This window comes from Neodiprion pinetum, chromosome 3 (genome assembly GCF_021155775.2).
Source record: "Neodiprion pinetum isolate iyNeoPine1 chromosome 3, iyNeoPine1.2, whole genome shotgun sequence".
Taxonomy (NCBI): Eukaryota; Metazoa; Arthropoda; class Insecta; order Hymenoptera; family Diprionidae; genus Neodiprion; species Neodiprion pinetum.
Genome location: NC_060234.1, coordinates 24,572,122 through 24,593,155, shown reverse-complemented (window position 1 = coordinate 24,593,155; position 21,034 = coordinate 24,572,122). Strand labels below are relative to the sequence as shown.

Genomic DNA, 21,034 nt, shown 5'->3' with positions numbered 1-21,034 from the left:
CCGGAAATAGTTTCAAAAAGGGGAACTCTAGAGGCGAAATAAGATTACTAGAAATCTACTGTATCCGGTATAAGGAATGAAACAAGTAAGTTTAAAATTAGGTCAGATTAGATTGCATTAGCTTGGGTTGGGTGAAAATTTAGGTATTCTTTTACTCTTCGTAGTAATACTTTGACAGTGAAATTTTGCCACCACAAAATTGATTGAAATGTTTCAAAGAAATCGCGAAGATAAAATTTATCAAAAATGACCTTCGCAACGAAACAAAATGCAAATTTTTGATTTTCGAAGGTTTTTTCATTTTTGACAAAATTTCTGAACGACAATCATGAGATGTGATACTTTGAGAAAAAAATGCTTGTGTCGTACGACTTCTAAAATTCACTTGACATTATTATTGCATAAGCTGCTGTTTCTCTACTGTGGAGTTTATTCTTCAAACTTTCCGTAAATATTGTACAAAACACAATTACACCACAAGTGAAAATATCTATAACAATGTCGAATGTTACGTAATACGTACACGAACTCAAGTCCGAATTAGTTTCGACAAACAAGTTTTTCAATTACGGAACAGCCGTGGATCGTTTATTTTTTCTCAACAATTTCTGCAGGCACGTCACGAATCGGCTAAAAAATAATGCGGTCTTATCGGAATTGAGTCCTACGCAATTAGACTCCCGCGTTTACGATCTAAGAAAACTCTGACGATGAGCAGCGATAATATATATCTCAGTCGAAGCACGGACCGAGGGACCGAGTGGAAAAGCAGCTCGGAGGAACGAGGCGACGTGGCAGAGGCGTCGACGGCCTGCACGGGACCTTTAGCGGCGAGTTGCAGTCGGCGGACGATCAATGACAACCAGAGTCGGTCTCTGTCGGGCCGGAGGCCCTGGCGTCGGTTCGTTTCTCTCCATACTCACCGGGCCCGTCCGGAGAACTCCCTCTCAATCAAGATAGACGGGCGAGAGGCTTAGCGCCGAGAGAGGCGAACACGATCGGTAGAATTTCCGTGCAGCGGGAGGGAGAAGAGAGCTAGAGAGAGAGAGAGAGAGAGAGAGAGGGAGAAGGAAGGAAGACGAGCATCGGCGGAGCCTGTCTGTGCCTCTGCTTCGGCAAGTGACTAATGACTAGCCCCAGACCCCACGCTTCTGGCTGCCACCCAGTGAGAGAAACGAAGAGAGCAATATGCCGCGGGGCTTTTTTAACCAACGCGTATCAGCGGCAACGGCAGCAGAATGCGAGCGGCGCGTCGTTATCTCCTCCCATCCCCGTTGCGCAACGGTCAACCGTGAAAAATGAGTATCGGGTAGCCGAAAATATTTTATATCCCCAAGCCCTGGAACATCGTCTCCTCGTGGATATGGAGCGACGGTTTGCGAGGTGTGTCGGCGAAATGGAAATTTGCAAATTCGGACTCGATGTGGGAAGTACGGATTCGGAATCGCGAAGGCAAAGTTGTTGAACAGTTGTTCGACAACATGTTTGTCAATTCTTAAGGATGATGCAAAAGTGAAGTGGATAATACAGAAAGTATTCCACTGACGTACAATTACCCAAAACGCTTCGCTAAAAGAGGTACTAAAGTGGTCTGAAACAGTTTTCCTTCACTTCCGAGTGTTTGTAAAATTAATTTAATATTATCAATTATCGTTCACTTTCAATTCAGCTGGAATAAAATTTAACGCTTAAAATACATCGAGCGGTACCTGAAGAGCAGTTTGAGGCGACGGTCAAACCTGTTCCATCGGGTCATTCTTCCGAACGGAACGAAATTGCAGATAAACTGATCACAATTTCTTCCTGTAATTCACCTACCTAGAGTGATTGCAAATTGTGTGTCTAAGGTTTTCATCTTTCATCAGGCTCAATCGCAAATACTCGAGTTTCCACCGATACCAACTTCCAAAAATTGACGAACAGCACCAAGTGGTGAAACTACGGCTAAAAATCAGAGTGAACTATTTCTTCGAGATCGGAAGTTTGACGAGTAATCGATGAAAACTTGACGTACGTCTGTAAAAAAGTGCGCTTAAGGCTTGACGCAAAAAGGTGAAACTTACCTTGTTATGAGGTGGCTGGGTGGGAACGTAGAGAGGTGGATCAAGTCCCGGACTGGTGACGGCGTGTCTGCCAACGATCCTGTCGGCAGGTTTGGCATCGTATCCATCGGGCTGTCCGATGTGAAAGCCCTTGCTCTTGACCCAGAACCTGAACTTGCTATTTTCCGCGCTGTTGGCCTCCTCGCCTCTGAGAGTGCGAAGAATCCTGGCGTACTTTTTAATCGTGATAGTTTTGGTCTTTGCGAGATCGCCGTAGGTCTTGATGACCCAAGGCTGATAGGCGTTGAACATGGTATCGTTCTGGAACTTCTTAGCGGGCCCTTCCTTGCCTATACCGACCCTGAATATGCCGCTCGCGTTCTTGGCCGGCGAGTGAGCGTTGTTTGGACTGGCGAATGCCGCGTTGGCCGTTGATCCGATGCTGCCACCGCCGGCGCTCGTCATGTTCGAGATATCGAGATACGACACTGCGGTGTTTTTGTTCAAATTCGTCGCGTTGCCAACGAACGTAGCAACGGACGGCGTCACCGACGGTGTCATGTACGGAATGGCGCTTCCGGCGCCGAGAGAAGACGAGGAGGAATTACCGCCGCCGCTCATCGTCGGCTGTCCCGTAGCCAGAGGCAGCGCCGCTACAGACGAGAAGCTCGATCTGGGCACGGGCCAATTCGCGGGGCCCGATTGGCCCGCGGCCTTCGAGGGGCCCTCGCTCTTCGAGACGGACCCTCCACGCCCCGAGCCGCCACGGCTCTTGGTCCCCAAGGCCTCGGAGGCCCCGGGAGCAGAGTTCCTCGTCGATCCGGAACCCGTCGAGCGCGACTTCTTCGCCGGAGGTTCGCCCTGCCCGCCCGTTAACGAGTTCAGATTCCCATGGGACGGACTGTTGTTGTTCTCCGTCCTCGAGCGCTTGTTGGAGGATGTTGAGGCCGAGGATATGCCGCCGTTCGTTGTCGAGCAACCGTTGTTCACGGGCACTCTTCGTCGCAGACCCATCATCACCGAAGCCATCGTAGAGCGTCGCGTTGAATCACTGACGATAGAATCAGGTTGCAGCTTCGTAATGTCAGAAGGAATAGCCTCGCGTTCCTCGCCTTTCCGATCTCGGAGTCTGAAACATAAAGGGAAAAAGGTTGAAGATCGGTGACTGGTTCACTCGAGCGGCGTATGGTTCCGTGAATACGGGCAAAGTGTTTCGGTAACGTGTAGCTTTCGGGAGCGAACTACGGGTTTTTGGTCACGGGGGGGAAAATAGTCTAAACTTGTACCGCGAACTAGATTTCGGTCCGCTAGTCAACCGTGACGGCCGTTCTCGCCTGCCGATACTTACACTGGCGTTGCGGCGGCCCGAGTCGATACGGTCGCGAGATAAGGCCGCGCACGAAGGCTTTGGCGTTTTCCTGACGACAGAATCGCGCAAACAAAAACCGATAACGACGATAATAGCGTCGCGAGGAGGTGTCGCGACGGTAGAGTTTGCGGGTGTACCACACGCAATGCGGTGCATGTACAGTACTGCTGATTGCATACGCTAGAGCATTGCACAAAGGCATAGGTATGATACGAAACGAGTTCCAGTTTCTCGCAGGTTTCTTCTTTCTTTGATTCTCCGGTATCATCAAGTATTCAAATCGCATGCAATACCTATTTTTCGAGACGTACTTGCCACTCAGAGGTCTGTCTGTCGGACCCCACCCAATTTTCGTTTAAAACTCCGACCGAAACGGTCATAGTTTGATTTGTGGTTGTTCTTGTTTACGATGGCCGATTGGTCAAGAAATCCATCTATTCATTGACAAAGTCGTAAGAATTGAGACTTTTGAGATGTGGTTGTAGGTTGAAAAATGTTTTCTCTCGAGAAACGCTAGTTTACGGTTCCACTTTGAGGTTGTCTGAAATTTCGTTAAACCATAATTGAGCAATACACTGCATGTTCTGGAAACTCAACACCAGGTGAAAAGTCATCACACAACTGCAAAATATCGATATTTTTGTTTCGATGTTTTCTTACGTGAACGTCAATTTCGTCAATAAATTAGAAACGCAATTCTTCTGTTTTCCGTAGCTCCGAGAGAAAGGTGTCACAAGAACAGATACCTGCCTATCTATATAATGATCTTCTACCGCAAAGGCAAGCCCTGAGGCACGTGCTGATCACGAACCATTCAACATCTGCCACCTTGGAATCCAGCAAAGAAGTCGCGACAAGTTCGTCGAAAGCAAAGGGCAAAATTCGTATCAGCTGAATAAGTGCAATTCCGAGTGTGACACCCAGATACTCTTCTCTGCGGGAAAAGTTTGGGGCTCGAAGTGTAGAAAATCGGGAAACGGATTCTGCCGGGTCACAAATTGGGGTCCTTTACCCCGCCTCGTCCCCATGCAACGACACAGAGTTCGAAGAACGCAGGGTGCGCGCAAGCGGCAACCCGAGGAGTCACGCGTCATTTGACCCCCCACGTTGACGACCGCCGAAAACCCGAACGAAAGGACGAGGCCTGGTACGTCGTGTGAAGGGAGGCGAAGTCAGCAGTGCCGAAGAAGGTAATGAAATATAACGACATAAAAATGAACCTTCCTCTCTCGCGCGTATGTGCTTACGGTCAAGGCGCGCGGAGCGCGTGAAACCTCCCTTGAAGGTATAATCTCTCCGTTTTCCACTCCCAGGCGTCCATCGTCAAAGCGACCTCTCCTTGACGGCTATTTCTCTATTCTCATCGTCACTAGTTCGTCAGGCCTGCGGAGGTACCTAGTTGTTTATTCCTCGGAGGATGCAGCGTACGTTACGGCAGGCATACGCCCGTCACTCCGTGTATATAGCGCAGCGTGCGCTCGTAAGGACGACCGGTGCGTAGTTCGCGCTCTGATGCACGGTCGCGCCGGAGTTCCCGAGTCATTAAATAGGCGACCTTTCCAGCCGGTGGAGGCGGCGGGGGCGGGGGCGCCGGGGAAGCCGAGCCAGAGTCACGTAACACCGACTAACCGAGCAACCGTCCAACCTACCGCGCTGCACCCACACACCTAAAAGGACTCGAGTAACTCCGCAGCGTCGCGGCGCAGACGGCGGTGCTCCACTGCTCGCCCACACGCTTCTTACTATCTCGCGCATTGCATACACGACCTCCTCCTACTCTCTTCCCGCACGGGACGAGGACGGGACACATTGCGCGGCCACTGTCACGCTAGGCGCTTCCTGTCGGCTGCCCTCGTCGGCACGGAGAGGCCGGGGCGCGTGTCCGCAATACGTAATCGCGGGTCGCCTCCTCGTGCAGCGTGGGTATCGAACCGGGGGTGCGAGGGGGGAATCTCTCCGCGTTTAAATACCGCTCCCGGCTCTCTGGCGCAAAACCACCCGGAGGGACTCCGACTGGGAGAGCAGCGGCCGATAATCGCTGCGCCGATACGTATACGACGTATAACGTACAATGTACGTATACGTATACGGAATTGAGGTACGGAGCTTCAGTCTCGTTATTACAGGAGATGGGAAAGTGCTACCCCGTTTCTCGCGTTTGCAAGAATGGCGCTGGATTTGAAACGTTTTTACTTCACTTCTCGGGATAAGGGAGGATTTTCTTGCAGTATCGGCCAGTTGGAAATACTCTTTAGTCGAATGAAATGTAATTGATGCCGATTCAAAAGTACGAGGCAAATTATTGAACAAATCGTCGTATCTTTTTCTCTTTGTTTAATCAAGTGCTATAATCTTAATGATCAAACGTAAACGTTTGTGCTGGCATTTTTTATTGTCATATGCGGATATTCCCAATTGTCTCGACACAATCTCTTCGCTTCGTGTTATAACATCGTGTACGGCAGAATTTACAGGATCGTTCAAAATATGCACAAGTGTAACATGTTCTCATTGCCAGCTTCAGTTGCATAGTCGATTGCATCACACCGGGAATTGAAAACATTGATGCAATATCCTGATCCGTAAAATGCGAGTTGAATACGAGTGGAACGTAACTCTGAAAAATTACAAATCGGTAAGTAATAATTGTGTGATAATTGCGGTTTTTACACCAATTAACAATTTGACTTGGATTCTTCACCGGCTTAAGAGTTGATATTCGGCCACGTAAATTTGTGAAATTTTAAATAAATTTTGAATTTGTAGAAATAAATTCAGACTACTTATTACTCCACATTTAAATTACCTGGACGTTTACACCTACGGTGAATTTTATTGCTTTTCCACATTTTACCAACTATTGGGAGGGGAACATTGCGTCCGCAGATTAACGGAAGTTGCAACGAAAGTCGCTGAATCCTCGAAGAACCGATCATCCCTCTCTCTCTCGTTTATATTCGGCGTTATTTACGACGCCGTAAGAGACTCGTGTGTTTGTGTGCGCGTGTGTGTTGGTGCCCCCCTTAACGGACGGCGCGTCGCATCGGCTCGGCGCTAGATGCGATGCAGCAGGAGGAGCACGAAGCGTGAGGTCGACCGGAGAATTAAGGAGGTCGAGTGAGCGAGGCGAAGACCGAGCCGAGCGCAGCGGTCGGACGCGATAAGGAAGCCCGGGACTAATTTGGAGGTGCGCGAGGTCTTGAATTTCACTCGCAGGATACCGAGCCGTCGTCCTCGTTAGCCGCCGCGCCGTGCCGCGCCGTGCCGCGCCTGTTCCGTAGGTGAAGAAGCGGGCAGCGCGAGTCGGAGAAATAATTCCCGTTCCTCCTCCTTGATCGTCGTCGTGCAGGTTTCGCGACGACGGCTCGGATAGACGTTCTATGCCTCCGTTCCACGGATCTTGCGGCTACGCGTCGCTGTACAGGCTATAATATTACAGACGGGCGCCGCGCCGCTCAAGTGTTATTTGTCCGCAGATGGCGGCTGGCTCTTTGTTTCGCGCTGAAACGGCTATAGGCTCTGTACCGTGTTCGCGGATGGATCCGAGGAGGAATTCTCCGCCGCTGATCACTCAGGCACGAAAACTGAAGCTGCTACGCGACCGTCACGAACGGTCGTCCGGAACCAAGCAATCGCATGTGTTGCGCGCCGGCCACGTTATACGGCTTGCGTATCTACATATGTACGTCATACGCATCTTATCCTCTCCGCATACCATATACCTATAGGCATAAAACTCGATGTCTATCTCTCTTTCTCTCTCTCTCTCTTTGTCCGTCTGTCAGTACGTTCGCTTATATCTCCGGGACTACCGAACCGATTTTGATTCTATTTTATTCTACGAATATCTGTAATGTCTGGTCAGGTTTTAGGATGTATTTCGTTACATCCAGATCGACGGTTTTGAAGATATAACGATATTTTTAAACCAAATCGTAACGGGATCGGACATTTAACCGAACGCCTACCGAACTCTTACGTATAGAGGAAAGGTATGTATGGTCATGAGTTTTCAAGGTGTCGATAAGCTCTGCAAAAAAGTCCACGAGAGCGTGTGGCTATGTCTAATAGTTTTGCCACAAGAAGCATCTGAAAATATTTGCGGGCGGTGCCGCGAGGGCTGCCGGTATACGTACATACAAAAATTAAAGTCAGCGTAGTTCTGTGTGTACCTGGGTACGCATACGCACGTTGCTGCTGTGCCCACACAACAGAGCGTATAGCATTATACGTGACGAAAACAGCAAAAGTATTGATCACCGAGTAGCGTAAGTGATACGGAATATACGACGTGCACGCGCGTGTTCCGCAATGTTCGCACATCTCGGGTATACGTATAACGTGTGCATTGCCAAATCCGTGCTGCACACTTTCGCGACTCATGTATCGTGGCGTATGTATGTAGGTGCTTACTGAGATAACGTATGTGCACGGCACAGTTCGGAAGCCACTGCGACGGCCAGAAAGTCGGAATAGTTAATCATTTGTCACCCCTTTTTTTCCTGTCTTCCATGTAATCGGTCGTAGTTACGAAATCAGGTTTATAACGTAGCCGTTATTTCAATTCGAGAATCGTTCGAATTGCATATAGATTCAGAAATTGTCAAGGTTCTGATCAAGAAAATATTTCGAAAAAGGAATAAATTATTCTTATTGACTTGATCGTTAATCGTCCGTAGGCACTACCGTTACATACGTATTCGTTCTCCGAGTAAAATTTACATTCGTATAATCAAACTAATGTTTGTTATAAATATCGTGAGATGAGAATATTTCTTTCATAATTGAGTAAATACCTACAAATTTGTTTATTCCATTCGCACGGAAACGAATGTCATGTCGGTTTTAACAATAATTGAAAACTAAGAACTATAACTACAAACGTATGTGAAGCTAGTTTATTTTATTTTTTTTGTTTTTTTTTTCTCTCATCCAATTTCACCAAGGTTTGATTAATTCGTGGTGCATTTGACCCGGCCGATCGTTTCTCTCCCCCTCTCCCTATATACATGGCATACCCGCCGAACGACCAATTGCCCAGCACCCCTTGCACTTGGGCCAATCGCGCTTATCCCCCAATTACTCCTCGACGGGCCGCTCGCTCTTTCTCTCTCTCTCGCTCTCTCCGTCTCTCTCGACGGCGCAACGCGGTATGTACGCGCACCTATATACATCTATATACCAGTAATTACACCAAGCTCGGTTTGCCACCGTTTGAAAGTAGAGTTTATTGCGCTGCTCGTGTTCGCCGCCAGGCCGTCGTCAGTCCGAGTTGAATCCGGACGAAACGAGGGTCCGACTCGAGGCGATTGGCCAGAATAGATAAACATATAAACAGATGAACAAGCAGCCGAGTTGGGGAACGCCGTCCGATCTCGGACACTAACCACGCGCGACCAGAGGTCTTAATTAACCCTCGAATTCTCATCGCGACAAAACGAGCTCGTTCGATGCGCGCGTTATAACGTGCCAAAAAAAAAATCCGACCGAATTCCTGTACGTGGCTCGAAATTACGGGGGCGAAATCCGATCGGGGATATGGAAATTTCGGCAAAACAGAGACGCGGAAAAGGCGGCGGAGTCGAAAGAGAAGCTTGTCGGAAGCGGCCGTCTCGAACAAAGGACGCGGCACTCGGTATCTCGCACGCTTCGAGGAATCCCGGCGGCATTCGTTGCCCGCGGTGAGCTGAATTCCCGAACGGGCGGGTGTGGCGAACCCCGACGACCCACGGCGACCTGGGCCTCCGCGACGACCGTTAGCGATTCCCGATCCCCCGAATTTCCTACGAGCTCTCGCGCCTTACCCAAACCCCAGACGGCGCGACTCGCCTATTTTTAATGATCCGCCAGCCGTTTAGCGGCCTGCTAACAAGCTCCAGCTCCTCGCCTCTCCGAGTCGCCGTGGGTACTGCATATCCGGGAGCTGCTGCAGGTGAAACATGCGAGGAACATACGCGTGTATTTGGAAAAGAAGAGACCAATTACGACGTTTCTCGTTGCGATCTCAATGCTCGATGAAGAGGGCGTCGAAGGATCCGTTGGGTGGGATTAACGACCACTGCCGAAGATCGAGCTATCGGAGAGTCTCAGGATCAATTTAACGCTTGGGGATGCAGTGGTTTTTTACAGTTGGAGCAGAAAGTGCGGACAGTGAAAAAATGAACAGGCACCGGCTGGCTTCATCTCGCTATTCGCATGCCTGACAATTGAAATTGGATTATTACCTATACAACAACTGCAGTTCCGGTAATGCTGCGTCGCGTACGTAATCCAAGGAAACTCTGCATGGTCGTGCGTTCGTCGGTATTTCTTATCCCGCAGCTTGGCACTGCGATACAAGGTACGTTCACACAACCAACTATTCGCGCACGTATCGAGCTGCACTTTCTGTTTTTAATTTCCAATCAACACAGTTCACACACCGCGAATGCTACGAGGTTTCGTAGCGGTCGGAGAAAAAAGCGGTATCAACACCCCGGCTGCCGCGAAGCGATGGTAGAAAATCCCGCACCCGGTAGAGCCGAGACGAACCGAGGAGCCAAGAAACCCGCTGAGGTAGACGGGAACTCTCGAGCTGCGACGCGGCGCGAGGGAGCCGCGTGAGTCGTCTGATCAGGTGACAGCGCCGGTGAACACGTTTCAAAAGTGCCGCGAGTGACTGGGACGGAGGCGTACGCGTTCCGTACGTCCCGAGGCGGCGGCGCTCACCGCTCGGGAGAGAGCGAGAGAGCGAGAGAGGCTGAGAGAGAGAAAGAGAGCGGCGCGGGCGTCGATCGCTTCTGAGTGCAAACTGTTCGGCGCGCGGTGGGACACTGGCGCATGGATAGCGGCGGCGGCGGCTGGAGGCGGAGGCGGGAGGTGGGCGGCTCTCTCTACGCCGCCACTATGCCAGCCGCTGAGCGCAACCGAGTCGGGCCGAGCGGCGACGGAGGCGACGGGACACCGTCGGCGCTCACGTTGCTGCACCGAGAGAGCCGGAGAGCCGGAGAGTATCGGCTCTCCCCCCACCCTCTGCCCCGACGAGGCTGCAACCGCTCCCATGCCGCCCGGCGGTAGCGTAATATCTCGGGCTCTGCCTGCCACCGGAGCCTGCCTTTCAAAGAGCTTCGCGTCGAGGGAGAGAGAGACGGAGAGGGAGAGAGGTGTCCCGCGTACGTACGTCTTTGGCAGCGGGTGAATAAAAACGAACTTTGATTACGAGTGCCCGAGTGCGGGTGAATTTCACTTGGATCGACGCTTTTCGGACCGCGGGAAACGATCCGAAGATTTATTATTATTATATTTATGTCGTGATTTTTTTTCGATATTTCTTTTTTTTTTTCTTTCTTGTCTTCTCGATCGATGTTCAGTCGTCGTGAACGTTCCGTAATTATTGTATCATCGTGGAATGATGAATTGTACAGATAGAGGAAAACGAATGGAAGAATCGTCCACCCTGACTTTCTCGATTATCGGTGTACCGGGAATTTTTACATTGGTTAATCATTTCTACTAATAAACTGATTGGAAATTTCGTAATGCAAGATACCGGAATATCAAGTAGGCCCCTGAAACTGATTACCAGAATTTTTTGGAAATTGTTGAAATGCCATAAGTGGGGGAAAAAGAGTCAAGGACGAGATCGTCCGTGTTGGCCGGCAACGTCCATAAAAAACTACATGGCCCTTGGAGGGTTGATACGAAATTCGAAATTCCTTTGAAACGAAACCGCGGTTTATAAAAATCTACTCACTACACTGAATCTTGCAAATTTCTATGGAATCGTAATACTCACATCTGATGATATTTGCAGAGCTCCGATAAACGTGAACCAAGTTGTAAGTGCTTGTTTATGAAAATTTATTCAATTTTGTGTGAAAGGATCCGATTTATGAAACAGATAGCACGGTCGGAAATGAACTAGTTTTTTGGATCGTTTATACTTTCACAGCGTACTTTCATTTCTCAACTCATCACTGAAATTGACATAACTGTATAATCTGATTTTGAGAATCGACTTGACAGCCTGGTTCTGCCGTGATCAAATCCGATTAAATGATCTAGTCCCGGATCAGCATATCGAAGATTATTGTCAAATTTTGATTTCCATTTGAATAGATGACACAATGGAATCGCAGGGTGATATGCTCTAGACTGAAACGGTGACGTGAACTTCTGTTCTTCGCAGAGGAGAAAAATGACGAGCATAGCACAGCAGACGATTTATTTTCCTTATTTACATCGATGTTAAAGTTAATCGATAGAACGAAAAATAATTCGCATCTTTTTTTGCCGGGCGGTTAGACTGCAGCGTTAGAAATCGAATATTCCCACAATATCCGAACACATTTCCACCGGTTCGTAATGTTTCTAATTTTAATTGAACTTCAGTGATTGGTCTGACGCGTTGGTGTCGCTCCTAAACCAACTAGCCACACTGCCAAGGTGACTATCGGTTTTCCCCCACTCAACGGGAAGCGTCGAAGAGACAGTCCCGTGAACGACTTAGGAGAAAGAAAGGGAAATGAAAAAAGCGAGAGAAACGGATAAGCTGTTGAGTTTCTAACTTTATGTCTTTTAATGTCAATCGGCATTTCGAGTTGTCCTCATACATACGTACGCACACTCGCGCGCAGTGTTTATCTGCCTGTCTCTACCTAGAATCCTGCCGAAACAGTCCGGCTGTGTATTTCAGGTATTATCTACTCACTGTCTCAGGTATATACAGTATCAGGTAGCTCCTATAGGTATCATAAATATATTCTCTCACCTTTGTCAAATCCGAGATCAAATCTCAGTTGTTACACAGATCTCTTGCGGTACTCATCGAATCGCCTCACCTTACTCAAGTAAAGTATCCTTCGTTGTTATTTAATTATCGTCTGTCTTATTCATCATCCCGCTTCATTGCGACAGTCATTTATCACTGATTCGCGGCTGCGTCATTGATCCGGATCTATCGCTATCTCTCTAAACAGACAGATTTGTTCGATGTCCAAAAAGGATCTCACACGATTCATAACACAGCTCTACAAAATAAATACTTTTTTTTGTTGCTCTGATTTTTTCTGTGAATCCTGGTGTTTGAGAACGTAAAACTTACGAATATAATCATGATTGTATTAGATTGGCTCTGGTTTTTATGTTATTGTAGTATTGTATTCGAGATGACTCAATGTTTAAAGGCGAATTTCTCTTGAGCGGTTAAAGTTCTATATCAGTAGTTTTTTATAGAGCGTGAAATTTCCTATAAGAATCTGTTAATACAGATAGTTTATTAGATGTACGTTTAGATGGTTTATATGTCAGACGTTTATGAGATATATTTTTTCCTAAATTTTTTTACCTGTTATTTAAATGGAAAATGGAAAAAAATCAATATTAAAAGCTCGTATTTGGCTGAGATATTCTATATAAGATGCCCTACCGAAAGTTTGATGCGTGTTTGAGAGAAATTTTTTAATTTTTTTTTTTCGGAACACCCCAATACCCCCCCTTTCGAAGAAACTTGTTGTGCCCTCTTTTTCATGGCGAGAACAACAAAGTATTATATTTCTTATATTTTTTATACTTCTGCCCGAATAAAGTAAGCATAACTAAGGTTATTGATAGTATTTTTTTGATAAACTTTAGATATTAAAAAAAAGAAATCGAATTTTTCACCTAAACATTGCTTTTTTGAGTCATATATGAAAATGTCGATAAAATAAATAACTAGAGCCAATTTCGAAAAACTACGCTTACTCCTAAGGTCGTTGACATCGAATCTTTCTAAGACGACTCAAATATCAAGAGCAACAAAACCACTGTTGACCAGTGTAATATACGTATCCGTCTGTTACTAATCCTTTTTGAACGACTCTTTTGGAATCTCTCGAATCTGTAGATTTTGCAACGCGTGGTTTGCGTCGTTAATTCATAATTCTAAGTGGGATTGATTTAGTATCAGTAAGTATAGCGAAACCATACAATTTCTCTGATATAGGGCGCAAAACAGCCATTTCGAAGGCGGGCAATCGATATGTTTTCCTACATCTCACTCGAAATAGATCAACTCGTACATAAAATGGAATTAAATTTTTGTTCCTCTGACAATAAAGCTTTATAATCATTGACTTCTTCAAAGAATTTCCATCGTTCAAACCATAACTTATACCACTCGCGAAGAGAAAAATTTCATGTTCTTCTCGAAAAATTTATTTTTCCGTATTTTTAACTAGCTATTGAATGATTGCAAGCTATGCCTAGTACCGCAGGCGTCCACGCGAAGTAAATTTTTGGATGAATTTTTAGGTTTGTATAATATACCTTTAAAAAATAAGCCGTATAAAATTGTGTCAAAGAGTATATTTGTTACACGTATTTAGAATAAGAGTAATGAAAATGAAAAGTATAAAAATTACTCATCCATCCGGCTTCCGAGAAACAAATAAATGCTTAACCGTCTCAAAAGACAAAATTAAGACAGGAACATCCACGCGAACTAGCCATATTGCCTACATTATACCACGGAATGAGTATAAAAATAAATTTAGATGCAAGGTGGCGACGAGACGAATGTTACAGGTACAGTTATAATACCTGATCGCAGTACAATGCACAATTAGTCAAAGAATAGTGAAAACGAAACTAGTTTGGAAGCAAAACATCGTTCAACCTTACAAACACGCGCAGTAGCACGTATAGGTAAAACCCTAGCGATCGTGAGCGCAAGCACTACCTACATAAGAGTGAGGCGTTATTCCGGGATACGTTTCGAGGGTAGCGGCGGAATGGTGGGGGAGGAGGGGGAGGAGGGGGAGTCCAAACATATTCCGCTTCCCGTCGTGAACGTAGAAGTTTCAAGACCACCAGTTCGTAGCGTCGGTTAGACGATAAACAAAAGAGCAACGAGGCGAGCAAGCGAGCGGTGGACGGTGACTTTAGCCGTCCGGAAATTCCGTTAACCCGCGCGGGTACGCGGAGAGGAGAGGAGGGGGGAGAGAGAGAGAGAGAGAGAGAGAGAGAGAGAGAGAGAGAGAGAGAGAGAGAGAGAGAGAAGTGGATAGCGTCCATCGAGCGCTGGCAAAGCTCGTCGCCGTTGCTCTTGGGTCGTTCCGTCCTTCCACGGACTAACAGAAATTTCCAAAAACCCTCGGCGCCCGTCGCCCTCGACCAACGCACACACAGGCAAGAACCCACGGGTGCGACGAAGCCGGGCTTAACGCGGTGGGGGGCCGGTGCCCCGTAACGCCCGGCACGAGGCTCGGGGCCCGTCGGTCCCCCGCTGGCTCGGCCGGAGGGCCCGGAATTATTAAACTCCGGCACACATGCCGCGTCTCCCTGCCCCCACCCTGCCGCCCGGCAGGAAACCGGTACTTCATGCGGCACCGCAGGCCGGCGGACTGTGTGCGTTAATGTACCTACGAGCTACGGGCAGCGTGCGTGACGTACACGTGCGTACATCGTGTGTACCCCCTTCGACAATCGACCCCATCAATTCCGGCGGTGTTTGTCTCCGCAGCGTTACGTGGGCTGTGTTGCGCTTGTTGGCCCGATCGCTCTGGGTGAGCGGGACGCGTTTGGCGGTGAGTATAATTCGACGGTATATCCTGCCGCAGACTTTGGACTACCGAACGCCGCTAGTTACCGCTACGGGATCAATTTATGCGGCTCGTCGCCTTTGATCGCTCTGCGTGGGTCGACTCTCTTTGTCGAATCGAACGGTACGTACGCCTTGCGGATGGTGGCGCTGAGTTTTTGGAATACCTACTTGTGGCAGGATGCGCTTATTGTGGGGATTTTGAAAGGTCGATCGGTAGACCGTAATTAGCATTGAAATACGACTTGTGACTTGTCTCTGGCTGAAAATCAAACATTTTTCTTGCCACAACCGATGAACCTTGTATAAAGGGTTTTTAATTACGGTACTTTTGTCTCTGAGCAAATTTATGGATCAAAATTGATCCATGGATCGTGAATTGATGTGATTTCCTCTGAGAACAGCCTGAACAAGATTCGGCTTTCCGTAATATTCGTGATCAAGAAAATCAATAAAAATTATCTATGGATGGTGGAAACGAATTTTCATTAGATCGTAACGTTGAGCGTGAGACATAACGCACGTCTCTGCCGGCTACGAAATTGTTATTAAATTCGTATTTGACAATCAAAATTAAACAATAGTGTAAATTCGACATGGTTGTTACACGCCTACTTCACTTCGAAACATTGTTTCAGTTCGTCATCATTTTAGTATTGACGGAGTTCCAAACGCCGAGTATTTGCTAGAAGAAAATTTTGACTCAACCGTAAACCCGTCTGTCCATCCGTTTCAGGCTTTCAATCGTACCCGAATAATTTTTAATATACAACCCACTCGACACAGCTTGCAGTGAAATTTTCCGGGGATGCCCACGGGACCGTAATGCAGCCGACGAGCGAGATGGAAGAATAGCTGTCACCGAATACCCGTGGTCCAGAGATTTGGAAACCGGGCCTCGCCGCGTCATCGGAACTAATTGATCGCCTTGTCCGCCTGTCGGAGAGCCGGCACGAGATTTGATTGGAGTTTTTATCGGTAATTCAGGACTGAGATATAAATCGGGTAGCGAGTTGGACGCACGTACACAGCCGGGGAGATGTTTACCGGCGGGAACCCGTCCGGGGTAATGAGATTTTTTAAATTAATCGGCAAGTCGCCAATATTGGATAGCTCTCTCCGCTCCGCCTGGCGCGGGTTTTCATCCGGCCGGCAAACTTTCCGCCGCCGGGGTAAGCGGGAGGACAGGGTTTATTACGGCTAATTCAGAGAGTAACCGCGGTCGCCGGAAGGGGAATGGAAAGGGGAAGTCCCGAGCGCGTCGAGAGCCGGAGGCGGCAGCGATGTGGGTTCAAACCCGGCTGCCCGCACCTTGCACGACTCTTAAAGCTCCCGTAAGGAGACGGACCAGCGACGCACCGACGCGGCCCGCCGGCTACCTGCCGGATGGGCCCGAGTCCCAGTCCCACCTCCATTCGGGGCCCGGTGACCCGCGCGGCGACCCGGCGACCCAGCACCACCCATTGTGTCGCGGACAACTTTGGTGGCAGCAAATGTAGCCATTAGGCCCGCCCGCCTTTCGCCTCCCGTGTGTCGTGTTGGTACAACGAAATGCGGTGTAGGTATTCCGGCGCGTCTCTGTGTCGAACCCGACTAACGGAGGTAAAGAAAACAACGATTTTAGTCCGGCTGAAACAGCTTCTGGCTAATCGGGCCCGGTCTGCTTTGGGATTTTACGACAACTCGATTCCCTGACCGTAAAACCACTCGGCGAAGATTCTCGCGAGTCAAGTTTTTCATCTCGTGCATATTCTACGCGTGTTTCTCTACGCGCACACAGTTTTCACTGGATTTTTGCAATATTGCTCAACTTTGTGACGGTATAATTTATGTTTGACTGAGAAAAAAGTTATTATTCGTAATTCCACCGCAGTGTGACCGAAATTGTCTCGTCTGAAGCGTAATATTTTTGTTTGCGGGGAGAATCGGATCAAGATTGTTTAAGTCTAATACACGAGTCATTCTAAGAACCTGTGCGCGGTGAAAATTGACCATTATTCAAGGGCGTGATAATTGGTATTTCCTTTTTTGAAAAATGTCCAAGACTTTAGTGAAATTTCAGAATATATTCACATTGTTTAAAAAATTTTATGAATTTCAGTCGAGAACAGGCAGATTCGGAATCGCCTTAGACTCCGTATCTATACTGTGTTTAATTTTTAATTGAGGCGAAAAAAGTGTGAAAGAGACTTGTTCTCATAGATTCAGCTCTGAATAATTTAAGCTGTTCTTATTCCACCTACAATTCCAGGTTATTGTTGAGATTCAGCCTCGGTTCGGCTGTGTCAATCCGTACGAATCTCCTAGAGGATTATTCGAATTCGTAGATTGCTGGACGAATTGCAAATTTCCTGTCACGTATATCCGCACGTTTCGACAGTTAAAAAGTGGCAAATAAAATAACAATCAACAGGTGTGACATGGCTTGGCGATTTTTTGATACCTCTTCTCCGCAACAGAAGCTCAGGCAGCGCGCGCACCTCGAGTTTCAACGAAGCCTCGCAGCCCCGCGGGTCAAATAACCGGCTAAATCATTCAGCGAAAAACTAGGCGGTGCCCGCTCGCGGTCACCCTTATTTACCGCACTGGTTTTATACCTCGATTCCACCCCGCTCAGCCCGGAGATCATATCGTCACGTGATACTGTAATGGAAATACACGTGCGAGGGTTCATGACTACTCGTTAAATTCTACCGCTGCAGGATTGAAGCCAAGGCCAAATGCGTATTCGATATAACGAGACAATAATTTGAAACGAAAATAAAAAGAGAGATAATAAATTTTCAATTAGTTTCTCGAGGTTGTTGCCATGAAATCCTTTGAAATCAAAATTTCCTAGATTTTCACGCTGTATCAGACTACTCATCGAGTGCAACGAATTGTACGGGTTCATTATTCGTTCACCGAAACCTCTCGCAGGTGCCAAAATAATATTGAACTGAATAAAGATGGAAAGAAAAGTTGAAAGGCACATGTTTAGATGTTTCGGTGCAATTCGGATGAAAAATTAGATACATTACCTGAACACGAGTCGAGTCATGCTCGATGCATTAAATCGTGGAAAAAGTGGTTTCGAGCAAATTATGGTGCACATTATTCACGGTTATGCTATTCCGTTTCTTTTTCATTTTTCACTAATTTAAATCATGGATTCTTCATTCCTATATGCTTTGTCTGCCTGTCTTATATTTCGTTGGAAATGAAAGGTGTATCGGATAGAATGTATATTCAGAAAATGTATACCGGAATCTTGGGACATATTGGTACTAAATCATAATCCCACAACGCCATTTATATTTCCAAACAGCTGTGTTATTTCAGTCCTTGTTACGTAGAATGTCTCAAAAAGTACCGGGAATATAACATAGTCAGTTTGACGATCACGATGCTAACGGGTTTAGCCGAAGACATGACAACTTTCAGCCACAAATGGCGATCCGTTATCTCATTAAAACCTGCAAATGTGACGATTTTTCGTTTATTTTCATCCATTTCGACTTTCGAAAACTAATTGGCCCGGAAATTGTGAAATTCTTTGCGGAATTCGTTGCGAACATTTTACGATGTCATCAATCGTGACACAATGGAAATCTTTCGTTACAGATTTTACCGTAACTGAACTCACGAGTTTCCGCACGTCGTATTTTTCCCCGCAGTTTGCACAAAGCCGTAAAACGTACGGTTTCGTAGTCTCCTAGAGCCCTCGTGAAAGATGAAACGAACCGGTTAGCAAAAGTAGCCTTCTAATCATCTTGTGATTCTGATTACCCCGCTTCTTCACACGTCATTCAAAGTGCCTGCGTAGAACGATCGGAAAAGCTAGCAACATCAAAGCGAAATTTCTCACCAATCCTCCGCTATATAGACGTCTAGTGAAATCCCGGGGCGTCGTTAGAGGCAAGTGGATCAGAACTGGGTAGGTGCCTGGCTCCGGTCCAACGCTGAGTAGATTAAAAGCTTCTTGGCTTCTTCCGTGGAAACTGAAACTTCCGGTTCGCGGTCGCGGCGGCTCCTGAACAATCCCGTCGCTGCCGGGTCTTCCTTCAACCGCCACACGCGCACTCCGACGAGTCGACGAGCCGACGAGCCGACGCCGACGTGGGGGGCTTCTGCGACGTCCCGGACCGAGATCAACGGGTTTGATAAACCTGAAACACTTACACGGACAACACTTTACCGCCCTTTCAAGCACTTGCGCCGCGCCACCTACGTGCAAAAGCTGATAAAAACCCTAAAAAATTAGTCCACCTTAAGAAGTTTAATGGAATGTGTACGTGTTGACGATTTTTGGAAACCGGTACTTGTTCCACTGTACGTTAATATTGCGTAGCTAAATTCTGAATGGTGGAGAGTCAGATCATACTTTGTAAGCTTTTTCGAACCAGACGAATATCGTGAGCGTTGTTACGCTGATTTGAACAATTTCTAATCCTTTGAACGCGAAACCCTAGAAGGAATAAATATTTGGTCACGGAACAAATTAAAACCGCTATCGACAGGTGTGGAATTTTTTAAAAATTTTGACTAATCTTTGCTGTTTTTTTTTTTTTGATACACAAAAGAATAAAGTCAGTCTAAATATCGATATCGATATACATGTTTCTAAGCCATACTTTATATACGATAGAGATTAGAAAGGTATACGTAAATTTTAACTGTTGGAAAAATATCCGGTATGATGTTTAGCTCCGATCCTCGTCACTTGAACAATGTTCGAAAGTTCGCAGCGTCACTGATGCAGTTTTAAGCCGGTTCACACACCATTGAACATCACGTCACAAGGGCTTATACGGTATTATGCAAAAACTGAAACGATCGTAGAGTGAAAAGTTTCGAAACGGTGGAAAATAAAAATAAACAAGCGGGGAAAAAAGAAGTAAACAGCTGAAAATAAAAAGATAAAGTAGAAATTTTTCGATGAAAAACTTGTAAAGCGTCAAGCGGATATAAACTTTTCTAAAAAGATGTAAATGCGAAACCACCGGCAAACTTCGTAGACGCGAAAAGTAGGACTATTTAACGGCACGAATCGCGTCTGTTTCGATACGCCGATGAATGAAAATCGAGACGTCTCTGCAAAGTGAGAACTGAATTCAAAAGAAGATGAGTACGAAGTGAAACGAAGAATTTTGATTCGCGTCTTCTTGTACACACGTCGCAAGTATCTCCCCTCCTCTTTTCCACTCTGGGCGTATAAATTTTTCATTCACTTTCGCTGGACCAGTTTCTGGGCGCGTTTTAATTCTCACGGGCCGGTACAGCGAGAGATGCTGCTACACTGGTGCCGCAGGGGCGATGGACAACGGTCAAGCTCCCGGGCTGTTTCTGTTCCCGCGGGATGCAGCCGTGCCACGTAGGGGATGCTCTCGAGGGAAACGCGTCATCTTCGAAAAATCGGAAGGGGTTTAATTCTGGTTTTCTGATCCGGAGGGATGCGAGGATCCACGAAGATGGACACTGGTCAGCCCGTGAGAAAAGACTTCGTTGAATTGACCTTACGCGATCTCGACTCGCTCCGTACGATTCTGCTCCGAGCGACGAATTCAAACCCGCCGAGGAACGGGCTTGAGAGATACAAAAAATATACGCGCTGGGCTTCTCGCTTGAAATGCGCGCCACTTTTCTCGTTTGCGTATACATTTATTTTCAAAACACTTGACCCTGACAAATTACTTGATGTTTCGAACGGATGTCGATGATTCGCAATGCCTCAATCATCATTCATTTGTATAAATGTTATAACGATTCTTACATCTTATTGGGTGGCAAGTGCAAGAGCAAATACTTTCACTTGTACCTATAAGTACATGTAACGTGCCATGTGAAAAAATCAACGTTCAAGCATGTTTAGAATGAATTTTGAAAACAAATCTTGAGATATAAGACTGCAGTTACTAAATAATTGAAGTTTGAGCACGTCGTAAAAACACGAAAGCTTTAATAATTTGGTCAGTGTGATTTATTGTTTTCTCTTGATTTCGTTTTACGTACTACTAAAAATTTATTTTTTTCAACAGTTTCTTCGAAAAATATTTTTCCAAGACGTAACGTAGAGACCAAACT

General features: G+C 46.7%; 1 protein-coding gene across 4 annotated transcripts in view; it reads right to left on the bottom strand.

The window, feature by feature from the left end:
• The window catches only part of LOC124214482 (mucin-17), a 50,871-nt gene extending 31,886 nt beyond the window's left edge, over positions 1–18,985 (bottom strand). Inside the window, exons 1-3 of one of the 4 annotated variants that reach the window (XM_046616768.2) lie at positions 8,212–8,370; positions 7,825–7,917; positions 2,064–3,171 (exon numbers count right to left, since the gene is read on the bottom strand). In XM_046616768.2, coding sequence (XP_046472724.1) covers positions 2,064–3,171; positions 7,825–7,895 — 1,179 coding nt within the window. In that variant the 5' untranslated portion in view covers positions 7,896–7,917; positions 8,212–8,370. Of the gene's footprint in view, positions 1–2,063; positions 3,172–7,824; positions 7,918–8,211; positions 8,371–9,635; positions 10,202–18,818 lie in introns of those variants that run through there. The other 3 variants (XM_046616772.2, XM_046616770.2, XM_046616771.2) reach the window with 3 other exon arrangements.
• Positions 18,986–21,034: the final 2,049 nt, after the last annotated feature.